Source organism: Pogoniulus pusillus, chromosome 7, assembly GCF_015220805.1.
Source record: "Pogoniulus pusillus isolate bPogPus1 chromosome 7, bPogPus1.pri, whole genome shotgun sequence".
Taxonomy (NCBI): Eukaryota; Metazoa; Chordata; class Aves; order Piciformes; family Lybiidae; genus Pogoniulus; species Pogoniulus pusillus.
Window position 1 is genome coordinate 24,589,914 of NC_087270.1, and position 17,552 is coordinate 24,607,465.

General features: G+C 52.6%; 1 protein-coding gene across 4 annotated transcripts in view; it reads right to left on the bottom strand.

Annotated features, from left to right (window-relative positions):
* Positions 1-17,552, bottom strand: part of SLC8A1 (solute carrier family 8 member A1) — a 153,174-nt gene that overhangs the window by 116,614 nt on the left and 19,008 nt on the right. For all 4 annotated transcript variants that reach the window (XM_064146230.1, XM_064146228.1, XM_064146227.1 and 1 more), the window contains exon 2: positions 15,183-17,018. In XM_064146230.1, coding sequence (XP_064002300.1) covers positions 15,183-16,981 — 1,799 coding nt within the window. In that variant the 5' untranslated portion in view covers positions 16,982-17,018. The remainder of the gene's footprint in view (positions 1-15,182; positions 17,019-17,552) is intronic.

Sequence of the window (17,552 nt, forward strand, 5' to 3'; positions counted from 1 at the left end):
TATTAGCAAAGGAGACCGACAGCAGGCGAGCACTGGCCCTGTCCCAAATATCTGCTGGGAACAAAGAGCCCAGATTGGGTGGCCACAGGGAAGCTCTGGAGGTTGCATGTACATGCAGGAGTTTGGTCTTTCTGCTCTTTCTGTAGGTGGCTTTGCTTTTTTTGCCCCCATCACACATGAGCAGCAGAAGACTCTGCAGGACAGAGGGCACCTGACAGGAGTGCATCTTGCATGGTTCACAGAGTCATAGATTGAATTGAGTTGGAAGGGACCCTTCAAGGGCATCTTGGCCACCCACCCTCCTGCACTCAGCAGGGACACCTCCAGCTAGAGCAGGCTGCACAGGGACACAGCAAGGCTGAGCTTGAAGGTCTGCAGGGACAGGGCCTCCAGCACAGCCCTGGGCAGCCTGTACCAGTGTCTCACCACTCTCCTTCTGCACAACTTCCTCCTCAGGTCCAACCTAACTCTGCCCTGCTCCACTTTCAAACCATTGCTCTCATCCTACCACTCCAAGCCCTTCTGAACAGTCCCTCCCCAGCCTGCCAGTAGGTCCTCTTTAGATATGGAAATGCAGCTCTGAGGTCTCCTCAGAGCCTTCTCCACTCCAGGATGAACAGCCACAACTCTCTCAGCCTGTGCCCACAGCAGAGCTTCTCCAGCCCTCTGAGCATCTCTGTGGCCTCCTCTGCACCCTCTCCAGCAGCTCCAGGTCTCTCTTGTGTTGTGGCCCCCAGAGCTGGCCCCAGCCCTGCAGGTGAGGTTTCAGCAGAGCAAAGCAGAGGGGCAGGATCCCCTCTCTCCATCTCTGGCCATGCTGCTTTGGATGCAGCCCAGGCTGCTCTTGGCCTTCTGGGCTGCCAGTGCCCATTGCTGGTTCCTGCCCAGCTTCTCCCCCACCAGCACTCCCAAGTCCTTCTCTGCAGAGCTGCTCTCAATCTCATCATCCTCAGCCTGAATTGCTGTTCAGAGTTGCCCTGATCCAGGTGCAGGACCTTGGCCTTAGCCTTATTGAACCTCATGAGGCCCTCCTCAGCCCATCCTGAGTGCTGTTGTCTGGCTAGCACATGATGATAGGAGAGGAAGAGTTCCCAAGACCTCATTTGACCCAGTGCTGTCCTAAAAGAGATGATACACCTGACAGCTTTAGGAAATTGTCAAACAACATCTCTGAGCTGTCCTCTGTTGTTGACAGAGGTCACCTGCTCCCCCAAGCTACTTCTGGCTGGACCCATCTGTACCAGGAGGAAGTTTTCTCCCCTAGGTAATGTGAATTGCCTTCACTGATACCTCAAGTCCCCTGCGGCAACTTGAGGCCATTTCCTCTCCTCCCATCACTTGTTCTTAGGGAGCAGAGCCCAACTCCCACCTGGCTTCAGCCTTCTCTCAGGGAGCTGCAGAGAGCAATGAGCTCTGCCCTCAGCCTTCTCTTCTCCACACTAACCACCCCCAGCTCCCTCAGCTGCTCCTCCCCAGCCATCTTCTCCAGACCCTTTGCCAGCTTTATTGTCCTTCTCTGCACCCTCTCCAGCCCCTCAATGTCCTTCTTGTAGTCAGGGCTCCAAAACTGAGCCCATTACTCCAGGTGTGGCCTTCTCAGTGCTGAGTGCAGGGGGACAATCCCTGCCCTGCTCCTGCTGCTCACACTGTTCCTAATCACGGTCAGGATGCTGGTGGCCTTCTTGGACTGCTCCCCAGCCCATCTCTTTTAACCACCATCCTACCTTTGATAATGCTTTCAGCCTCTCCACTCTTTCTACCTGCAAATTTAGATGCCCAGATTCTCTTTTCCATGCCCAAGAAGATCCACTTCAGGACAAGAGTCTGCTGAACACATTTCCCTCTCCTTGTTCAATGCCACCTCTCTCTTTCCAGACATGTTTCTCTCCCATCACCCCAGTGCTTCCTTAAGACTGTACTGAAGAAGGCACCATTCAAAGCCCTTTTGAAGCTGAATGATGTGACAACCACTGCCTATCTCTTAGCCAAAAGGCTGGCATAAAAGGAAATTAGGTTGGCATGATAAGATTTGCTCTTGACAAATATATACTGCCTGATACTCATCTCCTTGCTATCTTTGAGGTACTTACAAATCTTGTGTTGATTTATTCTAGATTCCTTTAGTTACAGCAGCAGCTCTAATCTGGTTGAGCTAATTTTGAAGGCAGCCCCTGAGCTTGCCTGCAAATCTCTCCCATCACCCAAGAAACCTTCCAAGGGGACTGCTAGCAGCTCGAAGAGCCTCTCAGGCACCCCCACCAGCAGAAGAAGGCTGGATTTCAGGATGCTCACTGGCTCTGAGGGTACCCAGGTTATGTCATCCATGCTACCCATGCAAGCCTCATGAACACAGACATCACAGAAACACTCAGAATCACAGAATGTCAGGGGATGGAAGAGACCTCCAAAGCTCGTCCAGTCCAACCCCCTTACTAGAGCAGGATCACCTATAGCAGATCACACAGGAACACATCCAAGTGGAGTTTGAATATCTCCAGAGAGAGAGACTCCACAATCTCCCCCAGCAGCCTGTTCCAGAGTTCTGTCACCCTCACAGGGAAAAAAAATCCTCTTTGTGTTTCCATGGAACTTCCTATGCCTCAGCTTCCTCCCAGTGCCTCTTGTCCTGGCACTGGGCATCACCCAGCAGAGCCTGGCTCCAGCCTCCTGCTACTCACCATTACATCTTTATAAACACTGATGAGGTCACCTCTCAGCCTCCTCTTCTCCAAGCTTCAAGCCCCAGCTCCCTCAGCCTCTCCTCATAACAGACATATTCCATTCCCTTCATCATCTTTGTGGCTCTGCACTGGACTCTCTCCAGCAGTCCTATGTCCCTCTTGAAGTGAGGGGCCCATAACTGGACACAATACTCTAGATGTGGCCTCATCAGGGCAGAGTAGAAGGGCAGGAGAACCTCTTTCTATCTACTAACCACAGCTCTTCTAATCCACCCCAGAATGGCATTTGCCCTCCTGGCCACCAGAGAACATTGCTGGCTCATGGTCAACCTCCCATCCACTAAGACCCCCAAATCCCTTTCTCCTTTGCTGCCTTCCAGTAGGTCAGTCCCCAGCCTATACTGACCCCTGGGGTTGTTCCTTCCCAGGTGCCAGACTCCACACTTCTCCTTGTTGAATGAATTTCATTCCATTTCTCCCTGCCCACCCCTCCAGCCTGGCCAAGTCTGGCTGAATGGCAGCACAGCCTTCTGGTGTGGCAGCCACTCCACCCAGTTTGGTGTCATCAGCAAACCTGCTGACAGTGCCCTCTGTGCCCTCATCCAGGTCATTGATGAATATATTGAACAGAACAGGTCTCAGTACTGAGCCCTGTGGGACACCACTAGTCCCAGGCCTCCAACTAGACTCCATCTATTGACTACAACTCTCTGGCTTCTTTCACAGTATCACAGTATCACAGTATCACAGTATCACCTTTCCTTCACCAGTTCCCAATCCACATCACTCCCTGATCTTCCAGAACCACACTGCCTCAGTTTAGCCAGAAGGATGCTCTAGGAGACAGTGTCAAACACAGACATCCACTGAGGGACTTGCTCTTGGGTGGAATCTGCTGTTCATCTCCCTTCCTCTGCTCCCTCTGCACTAAGGCATGAACAGGACATCTTCCCCTCTAATTCTAGCCCAGTTCATGCTTGGCCTGACTCTGACCCAGCACTCTCATGCAGCTCTGTTATAAACCTCCCTACTAAACTGACCTGTTTTCAGGTTTCTGTGTGATTCTTGGAGTTCCAGGTCACTGGAGAGCTCCAGAGTCAGGGAAATCTCCTGTTACACTTCTCTACCTGTCCCCTGTGGTGTGATCCTTCCTGCCCAGGAAATAAATGCAGACTTGCTTTATATTACTTTTACCTTACATAGGAGTGACACAGGATCATAGAACTGTTGAGCTTGGAAGAGTGCTTTGAGATGACCAAGTCAAGCCACTGGCCCAAAGCTAACAATCCCACCACTACTGCTAAGCTAATGCCACTAGACCACATTCCTCAGCACCATATCACAGATTCCACTGGGCTGGGAGGGATTGTCCAAGAGCAAAGAGCCCAGATTGGGTGGCCACAGGGAAGCTCTGGAGGTTGCATGTACATGCAGGAGTTTGGTCTTTCTGCTCTTTCTGTAGGTGGCTTTGCTTTTTTTGCCCCCATCACACATGAGCAGCAGAAGACTCTGCAGGACAGAGGGCACCTGACAGGAGTGCATCTTGCATGGTTCACAGAGTCATGGATTGCATTGGGTTGGAAGAGACCCTTCAAGGGCATCTTGGCCACCCTCCTGCACTCAGCAGGGACACCTCCAGCTAGAGCAGGCTGCACAGGGATACAGCAAGGCTGAGCTTCAACGTCTGCAGGGACAGGGCCTCAAGCACAGCCCTGGGCAGCCTGTGCCAGTGTCTCACCACTCTCCTTCTGCACAACTTCCTCCTCAGGTCCAACCTAACTCTGCCCTGTTCCACTTTCAAACCATTGCTCTCATCCTACCACTCCAAGCCCTTCTGGACAGTCCCTCCCCAGCCTGCCAGTAGGTCCTCTTTAGATATGGAAATGCAGCTCTGAGGTCTCCTCAGAGCCTTCTCCTCTCCAGGCTGAACAGCCTCAACACTCCCAGCCTGTCCCCACAGCAGAGCTTCTCCAGCCCTCTGAGCATCTCTGTGGCCTCCTCTGGACCCTCTCCAGCAGCTCCAGGGCAGGCCCCAGCCCTACAAGTGAGATCTCAGCAGAGCAGAAGGGTAGGATCTCCTCTCTCCATCTCTGGCCATGCTGCTTTGGATGCAGCCCAGGCTGCCCTTGGCCTTCTGGGCTGTCAGTGCCCATTGCTGGTTCCTGCCCAGCTTCTCACTCACCAGCACTCCCATGTCCTCCTCTGTAGGGCTGCTCTCAATCTCATCACCCTCAGCCTGGATTGCTGTTCAGAGTTGCCCTGACCCAGGTGCAGGACCTTGGCCTTGCCTTATTGAACCTCATGAGGTTCTCCTCAGCCCAGCTCTGCAGCCTGTCCAGGCCCCTCTGGATGTCCCCTCCCATCCTGCACTCTTATCAACCACCCCACTCAGCCTGGTGCCATCTGCAGTCTTGCTGAGGGTCCCTGTCTGTGTCCCTGGGGAAGATACTGAACACCACTGGTCCCAGTATGGACCCCTGAGGGACACCACTTGTCACCCATCTCCATCTGGACATCTTTGTATCTCCAACCCTGTCCTCAGCTATGTCAGAGCATCTGCACTCAGAGGACCTTCCCTTGGAAAGGAATTTGCTCTGATGGGGCATATGCCATCAGCTCTTTCTCTCTCCTTCCAGGCCCCAGCTCATGGGGCTTCAATCTGTCCCTCAGCTCCTGTTATTGCTTTGCTCATCTCTGCCAGACATCTTATTGTTACTTTGACTGTGTAGGAAGGAGTCCAGAGACTATGGAAATGGGACCATCTAGGGACTGGCTGGAGGAGGCACATGCCAGTCACCCTCTTACTTGCACAGCAGTGGGAATAGTTTCTCTCTTACAGAAGGATATTTTTAAAACAGGGAATGCTGTTCTATTTGTTGTCACCCAGGATCCAGCATTGCCATTCTTGGAAACAAGCTCAATGCCTTCAATGTCAGTGTCAGAAACATCATTACTAGAGGTTTTGATATCTCCCAAGATGACCCCAGGCTCAGTGGCACATGGAGCTTGCAGAGAATGGACTGAATTTAACTCCAGCCATGCCCAAAGTGTCCAGTTCTGGGCTCCTTGATTCAAGAAAGATGTTGAGATACTAGAACGGGTGCAGAGAAGGGCAGCAAGGCTGGGGAGGGGCCTGGAGCACAGCCCTGTGGGGAGAGGCTGAGGGAGCTGGGGGTGTGCAGCCTGCAGAAGAGGAGGCTCAGGGCAGAACTCATTGCTCTCTACAACTACCTGAAGAGAGGTTGCAGCCAGGTGGGGTTGGTCTTTTCTGCCAGGCAACCAGCAACAGAGCAAGAGGACACAGTCTCAAGTTGTGCTGGGGTAGGCCTAGGCTGAATGTTAGGAGGAAGTTCTTCCCAGAGAGAGTGATTGGCATTGGAATGGGCTGCCCAGGGAGGTGGTGGAGTTGCCTTCCCCGGAGGTGTTCAAGCAAAGCCTGGATGGGGCACTTAGTGCCATGGTCTAGTTGACTGGCTAGGGCTGGGTGCTAGGTTGGACTGGATGAGGTTGGAGGTCTCTTCCAACCTGCTTGATTCTATGATTCTATGAAAGCTGGAAAGTAGAGAACATGCTCACTGGCACCAGCGCACCTCGGCCATGCACACGGCCATCGCAATATTGCAACTGTGAAAGACTAACCTTAAACAAAGCTCCTCTTCTGAGAGCACCACAGAAGTACAGGTGATCCACCAGAACCAAGACCACAAAGTTTAAGCTAACACAGTTATCCCATGAGGATGAAGAACAGAGGAAGAAGCAGAGATGAGGGACAGGGTTGGCACCTTTCCCCTTGCGTGGCAGTGACGCGCACGTCCTTGCTGGGGCGATACAGTTTTGTCCCTGGTGTGAGCAAAGCCACTTAGGGACACGTAGAAAGCAGATTCAGCCACGGGAGACCATGCATTACCTCTGGCCTGCCTGCCTGCCTGCCAAGGGCAGAGAGACATCAGCTCACCCTGCCAGCGGAGAGCTGGCTGATAGCGCTTCAGCTGCCCGCAGCGTGCGGGATGCTGCCTCCGGGCTCAGCCTCTCCCCTCCAGGGAGGGTCTCTTTCTGACTCACACAGTTGTCTGCAAGGTCCAGCTTCTCCTCTCTGTTTGGCTTTGGATGACAGCAGATGTTTCTCTGCCCATCTGCACAGATGCTTGGATGCTGGCTGTGGTCAGCTGTCTGCTCTTTTGTTCATTTGCTCTTGTTTTAAGCCTGCAAATGCAGCCCTGCTGCTGGAAGTCAACAAAACCTGAGCACCATCCATCAAGGTCAAAGCTGGGGCAAAGCATCACAGAAAAGAGTCATAGAATCACAGAATGGTTTAGGTTGGAAGGGACCTCAAAGATCAGCCAGTTCCAACCCCCCACCATGGGCACAGACACCTCCCACTAGAACAAGTTGCTCAAGGCCTCATCCAGCCTGGCCTTGAGCACCCCCAGGGAGGGAGCAGCCACAGCCTCCATGGGCAGCCTGTGCCAGTGTCTCACCACCCTCACTGGAAAGAACCCTTTCCTAACATATAGTTTGAATCTCCCCTCTGCCAGTTTAAACCATTGCCCCTCATCCTGTCATTACAGGACCGCATCAGTAGTCCCTCCTCAGCCTTCCTGTAGGCCCCCTTTAGATACTGAAAGGCCACTCCAAGGTCTCCTCAAAGCCTTCTTTTCTCCAGGCTGAAGACCCCCAACTCTCTCAGCCTGTCTTCATAGCAGAGCTGCTGCAGCCCTCTGAGCATTTTCATGGCTTCCTCTGGTCTGGCTCCATCAGTTCCATGTCCTTCTTGTGTTGGGGGCTCCAGAACTGCACACAGGACTCCAGGTGGGGTCTCAGGAGAGCAGAGCAAAGGGGCAGGATCCCCTCCCTTGCCCTGCTGGCCACACTGCTCTTGCTGCAGCCCAGCACACAGTTGCTGTCTGGGCTGCACTCACACTGCTGCCTCATGGTGAGCTTTTCATCACCCCAGACCCCCAGGTCCTTTTCCTCAGGGCTACTCTCAGCCATTCCTCACCCAACCCGGAGCTGTGCTTGGGATTGCTCCTACCCAGGTGCAGGACCTTACACTTGGCCTTGTTGAATGCCATGAGGTTGTCCTGGGCACACCTCTCCAGCCTGTGCAAGTCCCTCTGGATGGATCCCTGCCCTCTAGCAAGTCGACTGTGCCACACAGCTTGGTGCCACCTGCAGACTTGCTGAGGGTGCACTGGGCTCCTCTGTCCATGGCACTGGCAAAGATGTTAAACAGCTCTGGTGCCTGCACTGAGCCCTGAGGGATCCCACCTGCACCGGAGGGGGTGGGTGTATCCCTGCTCTATTGACAAGATCTGCATCCCACAGCTGGACCTAACGCTGCTGCCAGCAGTGCCCAGCTCCACTCCAGGGCAAGAGGGGAACCAGCAGTTGGAGGCAGGCTTTCTTCTATCCCTCCCTCACACCCTACCAGCCAGGAGCTGCAGAGCAGCACTTTGCTCCAAGAGAAATCTTTCCTGTGCCAACAAAGCTTCGCCAGGGTTGCTGCTTTAATTCCTTAACACAAGCCTAGACTTTGTGTTTTATAAATCACCACAATGCACTTAATAGGTAGGCTTTTCATAAAGGAGCACACTGGATGTGTACACAGGCCCTGATGAAGCTAATAACTGCCTCTCGATGGCTTTCAGAGAGTTATTACATATTTAAGATCGACGCTCCCTTAATCAACCACAGAGATGCAGCTGGCAGCAGCAAATTGCCAACAACAGAGCATTACAAATAAGGAAACGTTTGGTTTTTCAAGGACAAGAACCCAAGCCAGTTCTTCAGTGAGAAGTAACCACTCTTGTCCTCACCCTCTTCAGCCCCTCAGCCTCTTCACCCCCATTCGCCTCAGGGAGGTGCTGGCACAACCTCACTGCCTCTTCCTCTCCACAGGGAACATCATCAAATCAGGTTCCTGGATTTCACGACTTATTTGGGCAAAGAGCACAGGCTGACTCCCCTGCTCACCCTCTCCAAGCAAGCTGTGGGCAGGACTCATCCCACAACACAGAATCCTAGAACCATTTTGGTTGGACAAGTCCTTTGAAGATTGAACCCAACCGTTCTGTAACTCTGCCAAGGCTGAGGCTAAACCATGGCCCTCAGCACCACGTCTGCACCACATGATGATGTGCCACGGGAGCACCCCCACTGGCCTTACTCTGGGGAACACAGAATCATGGAATCATTTCAGCTGGAAAAGACCTCTAAGATCCCTCCAGTCTAACCAGACCCAAACTCTGCCAAGGCTGGGACCAAGCCATGACCCTTAGCACCACATCTCTGCCTCTTCAAAACCTCTCCAGGGATATACATTCAACCACCCAATGGGCAGCCTCTGCCAGGCTTTGAAAACCTTTTCAGTTGAGAAGGTTCTTCTAGTCTCCAGCCTAAACCTCCCTTGGTGCAACTTGAGGTCATTTCCTCTTGTCCTATCACTTGTTACAAGGGAGAAGAGGCCAACCTCAGGGATCAGTACAGGTTGTGGACTGACCTGCTGGAAGGCAGCGAAGGGGACCTGGAGGGTCCTAGTGGATGGGAGGTTGACCATGAGCCAGCAATGTGCTCTGGTGGCCAGGAGGGCCAATGCCATGCTGGGATGTATTAGAAGGGTTGTGGCTGGTAGGACAAGAGAGGTGCTCCTATCCCTCTACTCTGTCCTGATAAGGCCATATCTGGAGTACTGTGTCCAGTTACGGGACCCTCAGTTCAAGAGGGACAGAACTGCTGGAGAGAGTCCAGTGCAGAGCCACAAAGGTAATGAAGGGAATGGAACAGCTCTGTTATGAGGAGAGGCTGAGGGAGCTGGGGCTTGAAGCTTGGAGAAGAGATGCCGGAGAGGTGACCTCATCAGTGTTCATGAAGATGTAAAGGTGAGTGGCAGGAGGCTGGAGCCAGGCTCTCCTGGGTGATGCCCTGTGACAGGACAAGAGGCACTGGGAGGAAGCTGAGGCATAGGAAGTTTCTTTTAAACCTGAGGAGGAATTTTTTCCTTGTGAGGGTGACAGAACATTGGAACAGGCTGCCCAGTGAGGTTGTAGAGTCTCCCTCTCTGGAAATATTCAGGACCCACTTGGATGTGTTCCTGTGTGATCTGCTTTAGGTGATCCTCCTCTGGCAGGGAGGTTGGACTGGATGAGCTTTGGAGGTCCCTTCCATCCCCTGGCATTCTGTAACTCCCACCTGTCTCCAACCTCCTTTCAGGGAGTTGTTGAGGACAACAAGGTCTTCATTCATATCTCCCCATTCAACTTCCTCACTGACTTACAACAAAACCCTTACTTTGGGTGCAGACATCTGGAACTCAGGTTGTAACAGCTCTCTGTGACATTCCCTCTAGAAAAACAACTGGGTTTTGCACATGGAAGAGCACACCATTTTCAGATAGCTTTTTTGTCACATCTGGAAGAGGTACCCACTCTGGTGATGGAGAGGGAGAAAAGACCTTAGCAGCTAGGGGAATAATTACTTCATATCATAGAATGCCTTAGGTTGGAAGGCATCTCAGAGGTTGTCTACTCCACTCTCCCTGCCATGGGCAGGGACACCCTTCAACTAGACCAGATGGCTCAAGGTCTCATCCAGTTTGGCCTTGACCACCTCCAGGGAAGAGGCAGCCACAACCTCACTGGGTTGCAAAGTCTCACCACTCTCCTTCTTCCTCAGTTCCAGTCTAACTCTGCTCTGCCTTGGCTTCAAACCATTCCACCTTGGCCTGTTACTAGACACCTGCAGGAAAGTCCCTCTGCAGCCTTCCTGCAGGATCCCTTCAGGTACTGGAAAGCAGCTCTAAGGTCCCCCCAGAGTATTCTCTTCTCCAGGCTCGACTTCCTCATCTAAGATAAGAGAGAGTGGACTTAGTCTGAACTATGTGGCAAGCTGCACTTGAGGAGCAAGGAGCAGAAAAGCATCACTCTAAGAGGCTGAGATTAAGGATTCCATAGGAGGCCCAACACCTTCTCCATTTTACATCTGTTTTGGCAGCACTGGAGCAAGACCTTTCTGCTTTTTGAAAGCACACAGGAGCAGCCTGGCCTCAGTGGTTACACAGCTCTTTGGAGTGCCCTGGGAAAGGGGACATCAACAGCTTGCAAAACGGAAAAGCCTCTCTGCGCTCTGCAAACAAAACCCTCCTTACATAATTGGGCCTTTGGGGATCTGGACGAAGGTCTCCAGAAGATCAGGACCCTCTTAGAGCTTTCCAATTTTGCTGAGACTTACCAGCAAGCCTGCCCTCTAATAATTGAGGCTTGCACACAGTTTTCTTTCATCCTCATGTCCCCCCTGCACTGCCCTACCTCCGCTGCTCTTGCCCCAGGAAAAAAAACAGATCCTATTCAGTTTTATCAAGCTGATTGACACAGCCTGGAATGGCAGAGCTGAAGGGCCACTAAAGACCTTTAGAAAGGGCAGCAAAGCCATTTCTTGGCCACCAGAGCATGGGAAAACCTGAAGCTTTAGAAGTTTATTGAATGAAATGTGCTGGGGAATGAATTGCCTCATTCCACACCAGCTGCGCTTTAGCCAGAGCACGGCACTAGCATGGCTCTGGCTCTGTGATTCACGTCCTGTGCTAGCACATCTTCTTTACTCCCAGCAGAGCAACTTCTCCCAAGGGAGGACACCTATAAGCAGCACTTCAGCTCCAGGCCCACACCATTTTTGTGCTGCAGGACTGCCCTAAGCTTCCTGCATAGAATCACAGAATCACGGAATGCCAGGGGCTGGAAGGGACCTCGAAAGATCATCTAGTCCAACCTCCCTGCCAGAGCAGGACCACCTAGAGCAGATCACTGCAGGCCCCTTGTTTGCCAGAGCACAAATCTTCTGCCAGTCAGATTGTACCATTCAACACCTGAATAAGGGCTGCAGCAGCTAAGCTTCAGATGAGTGCCTACTGCCTTTGAGCTGCAAGAACCAGGTGCATCCTTCTCCCAGAAAAGTGAGGTACGCTCACATCTCCTCTCACCTGAATGGAGCATGACCAACACTTAGCCCTGCAGTAGCTACCTCCTCACAGATGCACGGATTGGAAGGCACCCTCCAAGGACATCTTGGCCACCCACCCTGCACTCAGCAGGGACACCTCCATCTAGAGCAGACTGCACAGGGACACAGCAAGGCTGAGCACCAATGTCTGCAGGGATGGGTCCTCAAGCACAGCCCTGGGCAGCCTGTGTCACTATCTCACTACTCTCCTTCTGCAGAACTTTCTCCTGATGCCCAATCCAATTCTGTCCTGCTCCACTTTCAAACCATTGCCTTTGACCTATCACTCTAAGCCTTTCTGAATAGTCCCTCCCCAGCCTGCCTGCAGGTCCCCTTCACGTATTGAAATGCAGCTCTGAGGTCTGCCTAGAGCCTTCTCCTCTCCAGGCTGAATAGCCCCAACTATCTCAGTGGATCTTCATAGCAGAGGTTCTCCAGCCCTCTGATCATCTTGGTGGCCCTCTCTAGACTGTCTCCAGCAGGACCATGTCTGTCTTGTATTGTGTTCTTCCCACTCCATTCCCCAGGCTCTCATCTGTACCAGGCTTTGAACTCCTGAGGAAGAGCTTCCCACTGTCATCCCTCCCTGCTGTTCCAGAGATAGTTTAAAGGTGATAGAGAGGTGATAGCAATGTCCTGGTGTCTACCGAGGGAAAAGCCACACCTTAGCTTTCCAAGAAAGCTGTTTTCACTGCTTCTGGTGTTCCATGCATGTGGTGACAGCCAGTGAGAAAGAGGAGGCTTGGCACTAGGAGGAGGGCACCCAGCACACCCTCAGAAGCCAGGAGGCTTGGCAACAGCCCTGGCAGGATGTGGTCAGATGATTTCCAGCACACCTTTTGGTTACCAGACTGCTGGCAAATGTCAGGAGTAAATGGCTCAGTGGTGTGTGCTGGTTTGAGGCTAATTGGAATATTTTAATGAAATTAGATCACTGGCTGTGAAAAGGAAAATAAGGTGATGCCTGTATTACCCATCCCTTCTGCTGAGCCATACAAAAGCAAGAACACAAACATAGATAAGACAGTCTCTGTCTGACCTCTGCTGCATTAACCCTTCTGCCTGGCCCTGCACACTTTCCAGCTAACCATTCTGCTTAACGCCCCCTTGCCAACCTCTTCCAACTCACCTTGCACATAAGAGAGAGAACCTGAGATAAAGGAGAGGGTTGGAGGGGGTGGAAAGAAGGTGGAAGGGTGGTTGGGAGCCCCTCCTGGGCACTCTGGCTGCTGCTAGGAGGGGTGTTGTGTATCTGTATTGCTTTTAACTCATATGTAACTGCATATAGTGGTAAATAACTGTAACACATTGCAAATAGCTGCTTGTGTGTTGTGCTAAGCTGTACATATAAAGCTTCATTCCTTAACCTCCAGCCAGCTTAGTCCAGCCTGGATGAATTCATTGTGTGTGGGGAGGCAGGTGATGCCCAGAACCACTACATGGGGGAAGCAGGGCACCAGCAGAGGCAGCAGGCACCAGCCAGCCTCTGGCCCCTGGCACAAGGCCATGGAGAAGGCACCACAGTTTCACTGCAAAACCCCACGCCGCAGGCTAGACACCAACAGGCAGGGCAGACACAGGTGACACTACCTGTCCTTGCAGAAGAATGGCACAGAGATGCTGGCCAAAGCAGTGGCTCCAAGACAAGGGGGAAGCCCAAGCCGCTCTAGCTGCAGCTGCAGAGCCTGTGGCCATGTGCTTGGGCCTGCCTTGTAAACTTGTCACGTCCCAGGGAGATCAAACACCAAAGTCCTCCTGCCAGTAGCCCAGTTTTGCTGAGTGCCCTGGTTATAGAGTAAAGAGCCCTTGGGGGAAGATCCTTATAGCCTAGTTCATGGCATTGAGTCACAGAATTGTTTTGGTTGGGAAGGCCTTTAAGATCATTGAGCCCAACCATAAACCCAGCACTGCCAAGCTCACCACTAACCCATGGCCATCAGCACCCTGTCTATGTATCTTTCAGGTGGTGACTCCACCGCTTCGCTGGGCAGCCTGTTCCAGTGCCTCACAACCCTTCTGTCCAATCTCCCCTTGGCACAACTAATCCTTTCCTGGTGCAACCAAATCCCTGCAAACAACTCCCTGCTTCTCCCAGAATGAAAGAAGAAAAAACAACTCCAAAATTCCCCAAAGAACTTCATTCCCTTCTGCTCCAGCTACCATTCAGGAGCCACCTTGTGTTCTCTCGATGCTTGTGGTGAGCAACATGCATGTTCTGGCTTCCAGACTGCTCCAGCTGAAAAGTTCTTGCTCAGTTTTTACTGAGAAATCAACCCCCTCAACTGGTCCTGAGAACTACACATCACTTTCTTTCTTTCCCTCTACTCCAAGGAGTTTTGTGATCCCCTCCTTTGCTTCGTTCTCCCTGTGCACACAGAGCAGACACACGCAACAACCATGAGGCCTACTCCTGACACTCATCATGGGTCTGTCTCAGCTCCTGAGAGAGCACAGCACCCAGCTTTTAGCTCTCACTTCACAGAGCAGTGCCCTTTATCAGCGGCTTCTCCAAGCTCTCTACGCAGCAATTTGGGCCACAGAACCTGCTGCTGTCAGGAGGCAACCTACAAGACACAAAGTTCACTGTAGGAAGAGCCTGAAGATGGAACAATCCAACTCTCAGCCCAATCTACAAGACACAAAGTTCACTGTAGGAAGAGCCTGAAGATGGAACAATCCAACTCTCAGCCCAAACTAGAAGACACAAAGTTCACTGTAGGAAGAGCCTGAAGATGGAACAATCCAACTCTCAGCCCAGACGGGCAAGCAAATGTTTTCCTGACCTACCCAAGGAGAGAGATTTTCTGCCATGACTTCTTGGAGCAATTTATATTCTGCACATAATGTCACGGCTACAACACCAAATTTTTTCTACCATGCCTTTAGTGACATTCTAGAGCAGCCTCCAACATCTTGTAGCCTCTTTTTGCTTTTATTGTTTGCAGGCCACCAAATGTTGCTGCAGTTGCATCCTAACCATGAGGCTTCTCTGCATGGCAATACTTCTCCAGGACATGTATTGGACAGCGACCCAGGCCCGCAGCTTTTAGAAGAGAAAGAGGTAAAATGACCTTCACCAGAGCTCTGAACAGATCATCAGTGGAACAGACTGTCCCAGATGACCCAGATGCTCAACAGGCAAGAGTTTATAATCAGTTTAGGTCCCTCACATGACAGGTCCAGTAACAGCCAGCAGAGCTTTGTTCTCTGCAGAGTTGAGGCTCTGGAGGCCTGCTCAGCAGGTGGGTAGGGTGAGGGAGGCTGTGCCCACAAGCCAGTCCCCTGTCCCTACCGCTGGAAGGGTAGCGTGCCCCTGAGCGGGGGTCACTCTCTGGTCTGTCAGTGAGGCAGGAATGCAGCACATCAGGCTCCCCAAAGCACATGAGGCCATTGGTGGGTACTGCAACACGCTGGCACCCGAACACCTCCCGTGCAGCTCTGGAAGCCATACGCAGTGAGGCTCAGGAGAAGCCCAGACTGTAAGTAATAAACAAAGCCTTCACTTACACTATCTCGTCGTTCTGGAACTCCAGCTCCCCACAGGTGTCTTCAAAGTCCTCCCCTCCACCTTTGGCTGAGCCTTCAATGGTTTTGTAGGGCACGATAACATTTCCTCGCGCGCCAGAGGTTCGCAACACTTTCACTTCCATGGTCCCCACGCTTTCGCTGACGTGTGTCACCGGCTCCTCAAAGGTGAAGATGCCAGCGTGGTCATCGTCAAAGATGGTGACAGTGGCAGTAGATGGCGACCCCAGGCAGGCAAGCATTGAGGCACGACTGGCCTCAAGAACGCCCTCATCTGAGGCCTCAGCGCTCACACGGATGTTGCTGAGATGGACCAGGAAGTTCTCATCCTCCTCAAATATGTCATCATCAATTATGCCAACACGAATTTCCTTCTGTGTCTCTCCAGGCTTGAAGACCACCGTGCCTTCAGTGAACTCGTAGTCAGAGCCAGCATTGGCCGTCCCATCCTCTGTCCGGAAGTCCACGTAGACTGTCTTGGTCAAGTCACCTCCTCGACGAACAATGGTCAGAGCAACAGTGCCACAGTTCTCCAGACACTGGTAGGTGCCCTGCTCGAAGTAGAGCTTGCTGATGGGGTCGTTTTCTGCCACCTCACTGTTGACCTCGTGCATGCTGACAGCTTTCCGGGCCTGGTCTGCAGCATGCCTCTTCAAGATGTTGCCAGCTCCTGTCATGAGCCGGGTGGCCTGAATGCGGTAGAAGGCCCTGCTCTTCTGCTGCTGGCTCAGCACCTGGTAGTTGGCCAACTCGATAAGCTGCTCAATTTCCTTGTCAGGGTGCTTTTGTTTCAGCTCCTTCAGGATCCGAGCCATTTCTCTCCTGGCTTCCTCATCATCCTGGTCTTTCTCATCCACTTCCAACACCAGCGTCCCATCCAAAAAGTTGTCCACATGAGAGTTGGCAACCTTGCCATCCATCTCGATATCAGCTTTGGAGGAGGGCCGGTCGCCCTCGTGCTCGATGATCATGCCTCTCTGCTTGCCGGCTCGGTACTTTTTGTAGACGTACTTGTAAAACAAAAGCCTCCTGTCGGCTATCCAGGCAAACACCACGCAGATGGGGAAGAAGAAGAAGGTGAGCAAACCTTCCCAAACCTCCACGATCCCAGGAGAAGACACGGATAAAATAATGTAGAGCCAAGTGTAGGCAAAGATGCTCCAGGCCGCCGTGACGAAAAACACTCTCAGGTGCTTGATCTTCCTTATCTCCCCATCGGGCACCACGTAAACGCAGATGGCGATGATGACGAACATGTTGAAGGCAGCGCTCCCCACAATGGTGCTGGGCCCCAGGTCCCCGGCCGTGAAGCCGTGGCCACACACTTCGATAACAGAGAGGAGGATCTCGGGTGCAGACGAGCCCAAGGCCATCAGCGTGAGGTTGGAGACGGTCTCGTTCCAGATCCTCACCGTGGTTTTGCTGGTCTCGCCATTGGGCTTCTTGATGGTGATCTCCCGCTCCTGGGAGGTGATGACTTCGATGGAGGACATGAAGCGGTCAGCTATGATCGACACTCCCAGGAACATGTACACCATGGCTACGAAGTACACAGTTGCCCGAGCGATCTTGTCCCCGAAGGAGGGGTCCTGGGGCTCCCAGATGGGTAAGATGACTCCCTTCTTGCAGATGTAGGAGCCGGTGCACTCCTCCGTGTCGTTCCCAGGCAGCTCGCTTGGGGCCTCTGCCTGTAGGCCCTCTGCAGGGCACAGCAACACCAGCACCATGCCCAGGAGTTGGAAGCTCACCCGGAAGGTGGGGGAGCAAGTTGCTGGCGACATGGCCGCTGCCACCAAAGGGGCGTCAGATGTCCTCAACCTGCAGAGTCAAAAGGACAGATGTATTAGCTTAGCTGACTGTGAGCCCAGGTGAAAGATTGTCCTCCGTGTTCTCTATACTTTCCTCCATGTTCCCTCTACTTTCCTCCATGTTCCCTCTACTTCCTGTCATCCAGGGATCTATTTGATCCAAGAGAGGGTTGCAAGGATGCTGAAGGGGCTGGAGCACTGCCTGACGAGGAGGGGCTGAGAGCCCTGGGGCTGCTTAGTCTGGAGAGGAGAAGGCTGAGAGGAGATCTGAGCAATGCCTATCAATATCTGAGGGCTGGGGCTCAGGAAGATAAAGACAGGGACAAGGACAGCCTCTGCTCACCTGTGCCCTGGGACAGCACAAGGGGCAGTGGATGAAAACTGCAGCACAGGAAGCTCCACCTCAACATGAGGAAGAACTTCTTGACTGTAAGGGTGCCAGAGCCCTGACACAGGCTGCCCAGAGAGGTTGTGGAGTCTCCTTCCCTTAAGCCTTTCCAGCCCTGTCTGGATGTGTTCCTGTGTGACCTGTGCTGGATTCTCT